At 44.7% G+C, this 4784-nt stretch overlaps 1 protein-coding gene across 4 annotated transcripts in view; it reads left to right on the top strand.

Annotated features, from left to right (window-relative positions):
* COL18A1 (collagen type XVIII alpha 1 chain) overlaps nt 1–4784 on the top strand; it is a 176443-nt gene that overhangs the window by 150656 nt on the left and 21003 nt on the right. For 3 of the 4 annotated variants that reach the window (XM_025202232.1, XM_006022079.3, XM_025202231.1), the window contains exons 21-26: nt 542–577; nt 1025–1108; nt 2643–2672; nt 2815–2841; nt 3348–3410; nt 4575–4649. In XM_025202232.1, coding sequence (XP_025058017.1) covers nt 542–577; nt 1025–1108; nt 2643–2672; nt 2815–2841; nt 3348–3410; nt 4575–4649 — 315 coding nt within the window. The remainder of the gene's footprint in view (nt 1–541; nt 578–1024; nt 1109–2642; nt 2673–2814; nt 2842–3347; nt 3411–4574; nt 4650–4784) is intronic. The other variant, XM_025202230.1, reaches the window with a different exon arrangement.

Genomic DNA, 4784 nt, shown 5'->3' with positions numbered 1-4784 from the left:
GCATTCAGGTCTCAAAGTTCTATCAACGGAGGGTCGTGCATTCTGCAGCAAGGATGTCAGCTATTACAGGCTCCAAAAAGGAATCTTTTAAACCATATGGATGCAAGTCATATGTTTCAACTTCATTTCCAATCATAACTACTGGCTTATTAAATGACACAACTGTACTGTATGAGTTATCCAGCACCAGTTATAGGCCTGTAGTCACCTATGGGAAAAATCTTGTTGCTGCAAGAAGGTGCCACAGGATATGTGAACCTATAATGTGCCTTTGCTATCTCTGGACCAGCTGTTCCCATTAAAGCATTACTATGAAGGTGGAGAGAGAAATAATTTGCTCCAAAAGTGTTATGAATTGTTAAGTAGTAGAACTTGCCTCCATTTTCATGCTGTCTTAAGTTCAGTGAAAGATGCTGCCTCTGAGTGCTCATTAGAAGACCACCTTAGAAAACCTGAATATTGTGAGTATCATATGTTCCTCTGTTCAGAGAAAGTGTTCTGTAGTTAAGTAGCTGCTTATCTGTAACACTTTTCATTACAGGGACCAAAGGGTGACCAAGGCAGCCCAGGTGTTAAAGTAAGTACTCTTCTGGATTTAGAGGAAGAACATCCTTTTTATAAAAAAAGGTGATAGGATGAGGAAAAAGCTTAGCCATCATTCTAACACATGGAGTATCATTAAACCAGTCCTGGCACATGTCCTGTTCAGCATTGATTCAAATACTGAGGGGAGGAGGAACAGTGGGGTAGGGATGGCCATTTTGTTACTTGACTTATTCTGGATATAAAAGACTAGGCTCTCATGGAGCTGATTTAACCCGGCTGAGGTTCTGGGCTATGTGCCTCTGAGCTGCTCTGTCATGCTGTTAGGAAGCAATTCTTTCAGATTGTTTTGTCTCTGTACCTGTAAGCCAAGGTGCATGGCACCATGGGTTCAAGTAGGGTGGAACAGGGAGGCTTTAAGAATAGTTGCTTTTTAAAACACGCTGACAAAAAGTCGCACTGAATTATTTTTCTCTGTCAGGGTGAACGAGGTCAAGATGGAGTTGGACTGCCAGGTCCCCCCGGGCCCCCAGGACCCCCAGGAGAGATTGTTTATGCCTCGAATGTAAGTGTGTTCCCTTCCCTGTCTGGCACCTCTTTGTGCAGTCTAGCACCAACACATTGTCTTTTGAGCACGAGCCATTATCAGTCTCCTGCAGGCTACTTTGGGAAAGTTGGCTCAGTCCTGACTCCTTGTTTGAGGAGTGACTTTCATTCTGAACCAGCTCAAGGAAATTACTGCTTCCTTATTTTGACTAATGTGGCTGTATGCTCTAAATCTAAAAGGAGTTAAAAAGCCTTGAGTCACTGCTGCCCAGGCCTGTGGGCTTTGCTAATACCCTGAGCCTGCAGACATTCTTGTGGATAAATATACTCACACCTGAATAAAATTGTGCCTGTATGTAACTGAGGGCAGGATCAGGGTAAGCTTTAGTACTAGTATTAACAGAGGATGCACATACTTAATATCAAATTAAAGATGAAGTTTTTGGAGTTGGTCACCCTGCAAATGCTCACCTACTGAGCTTCCCCTTCTGAGGTTATCAGGGCTACTCGTGTCCACAGTGAAGTGAGCTACTGAGCCTGGATAAGCCCAGGAGCATGCAAGAAGCCTTCCCTGTGGTCAGCTGGGCTCCATGGGAGTGCAGGGTTCTGCCTATCTGGATCCAGCCACAAGAACGGGCTGGGGGAATAGAAGCTGCTGCTGCCTCTCAGAATAGGGTGGACTAATGTTACCTCAACTTGAAAACTGGATGAGGGGCCATGGAGCAGGTGAAGAGGTTCCATAACAGGTGGAAAGATTTAAAAAGAGAGGAGAGGGATGAAGATAAAACACCCAGACCTTGGAGATAGGCAGTAAACAGCTGGCTGTCCAGAACAAAACTAGGTCCATGTAGCACACTAGGAAATCAGCATGAAGGTCCCAGCTGTGTAAGCATTTTCACATGGAAGCAATTTTAGGCCTAATGCTGTTGTTGTGCATGTACAGTTACTCAGGGGTCTAAACACCTGTAGGATCTGATTCTAAAAATAATGAAAAATAGGCATCAGAAGAAGTTTAAAACTAAAAATGCTAGCAGAACAAAATTAAAATCTAGTAAAAAGGTGGCTGTTAAGCTGAAGTTAGTAATAGGCAAAGGCATTTAAAAAATAACTGCTGAAGGTGATCTGAACGTCTCTGAAACCAGGTTGCCTGCCTGGTTATCTGTTGTTTCTTTGCCTTTTTAACTGAAACAGTGTGCATGAAGCAATATTCCCAACAGAAGCTTGCTATGGAAATCATAAATTAAAGTTACGTCTATGGAAAAAGGAACATGTCTATTGGTGGGAAGGGGCAAAAATCAATAGAAATCTGAAATGCTACCTTGGGTTCTACTGAGGCAGCTTGAGGGAGGGGAAGAGTTTCAACCCCTTTTCTGCAAGCTTAGGGACTGCTTCAACATCCATTTAAGTTTGTGGGATGTATCTTATTGATTCAGGCAAGCTCTGGATCAGACCCATTGACTTCATTTTGGGCTTTACCTTGGGAAACCAATGGGAGAAAGTAAGGATCAGAGTTTTCAATGTGTATTTTGGGTTTTTTTGTTTTGTTTTTTTAGAAAACATTGGCTGTTTTGCCAGGCCCAGAGGTATGTGACCCTTACCTTTCCCTTGCTGGTCTGTGAGAGTGACCTCATTGTCCCTCTTTCTTATTGACTGGTTTTAAACTTAGTCCATTTTCCAAAAAAGAGGTAGTTTTCTGAGCTGTGTCGTTGTTGTTCCTTCCCTCAGGGCAGACCAGGCCATGCTGGGTTCCCGGTGAGTCACTTTTTGGGGTTTTATTTGGTGGAGCCATGGTAGGTAATGTTAAAGCTGCCAGAATCACATGTGATGAGTCCATAACCATAGTGAACTTTTTAAACCAGCACTCCACGTATGAACATCCACAGATCCGGCTGTGATCGGAACCTCGGCCTGGTTCCGAATATTGTGGTTTAAGTGCCCCCCTAAACCAGATCCCCAGCTGATGTACCCCCATATCACTCCACAATAGGGTCACATTCTCAGCTGGTATAAACTGGTAAAACTTCACTGGAGTTAGTGGAAACAGGGAGGAAAGGGGAGACTGGAGCAGTGTTTGAGTCTCAGCCCTCTGGTTAGGGCTTAGCTCCCACTTGTGTGAAGGAATGCCTTTGATGTATGCCATTGGTTTGCATTTGCAGCCACCCTGATTTTCTGTGGCCAAATACGGGGAGTATTTGGTAGGGATGCTGGTATCATAATGCACCTTTTTCACGGTTATTCCTCTGTCCGTCTGTCTGTAGGGCCCAGTGGGACCTAAAGGAGAGGCAGGATCCCCAGGGCTCCAAGGCTTTCCAGGGATGAAGGTAGGTTGGCCTGTTCATGCTGGTTTCCCCATGTCAGGCTGCAGTGTTCTGCCTCTGCATTTTGATTCATGGGAACATCATTCCCTGTTACTTCAAAGTTGCTGTTCTCAGGTTTGGGTTTCCCATCCCATCGTCCTGTTGATTTTTATGCTCCCAGCTCCCAGTCAGAGGCACTAAATTCAGCCCTTTCATAGCTCACATTCTGCAACTGCTGCAGTCCAGAGATAACCCACACAGTTGGACACAAATGAATATGGTGCTTTTATACTTAGTTTTTTAACTCATCGAAGTTAAGATTATCTGAGAAACTGAAGATGTAAAGTAAGATCATCTGGTGGCTCACCCTCCAATAAATGCGTTAGCATCGCTCCCTACTGTGCAGGGGATCAGTCTGGTTTTAGATATCTCTAGTGATGGATCTTTCCCTCCTTCAGTTTGGAAGCCACAGTATGGTCCAGGGCTAAGTTATAACTTTCATTAGCACCCATGTGAAGCAAAGCTATGAAGGTCAGTGATGCTTAGTGGTCTGCCCAAAGTGCACAGTGTGGAGGTGTTCTTTGATTTCCTGTGTTGGCAAGGCACAGAGCTGATGGAGAAGGGGAAGAAAAGAATCATAAAAAAGTAGGACTGGAAGGGACCTCAGGAGGTCATCTAGTCCAGCCCCCTGCTCTCAGGGCAGGTACATCCCTATCCAAAGCATCCCATACAAGTCCTTTTCTAAATGATTCCTAAAATTCCACAGACAGCCCTGTCACACAGCTACAAGACACATAGCCCAAGGACACAAGGCAAAGCAGGGGGGTGATGGCATTGTCAACATTTTACCACTGCAGGGTTGTTAAATACACTCAAGATTCAAGGAACAGGACTAAAGCCCCTGGCTACTTGTAAATTATACCTCTCTAAATCAGTCTGTTCTTGGGACAATGTGGCTGTACACTGTGTCATACAACACTGTGTGAACAGATACAGTTTAGCCCTCTGTGGGTCTAGCTGGATTGGATTTCTCTTTCAAGAGACTCCATGCAAAGTATTAATTCTGAGTTGCAGCTGTCCCTGACTTGTTGCTGTGCCATAGGAGAGCTCTGCAAAGTCTTTTACTGTTTGGTGTGGAGGGGGTTGCCGTCAGTTTGATTCCTCCTTGTTTTTGTTTTCTACTGCTAGGGTGAGAAAGGAGAGCCTGGAGTGATCATTGGCCCAGATGGGACAGTCACAGCCCTTGACACAAAAGGAGAAAAGGTCCATACATTTATTTGAGCTTTAAGTGGGAATGATTTGGACATTTACCTGGCTCTTTAACACTGTGCAAGCTGGAGGATGTCCTGGTGCACAGCCCCAGCCAAGTAGAGCACCACTTCCAGGAGAAGCAGGAAT

This window comes from Alligator sinensis, unplaced genomic scaffold (assembly GCF_000455745.1).
Source record: "Alligator sinensis unplaced genomic scaffold, ASM45574v1 scaffold566_1, whole genome shotgun sequence".
Lineage (NCBI taxonomy): Eukaryota > Metazoa > Chordata > Crocodylia > Alligatoridae > Alligator > Alligator sinensis.
This window is presented reverse-complemented; position numbering and strand designations above follow the sequence as displayed.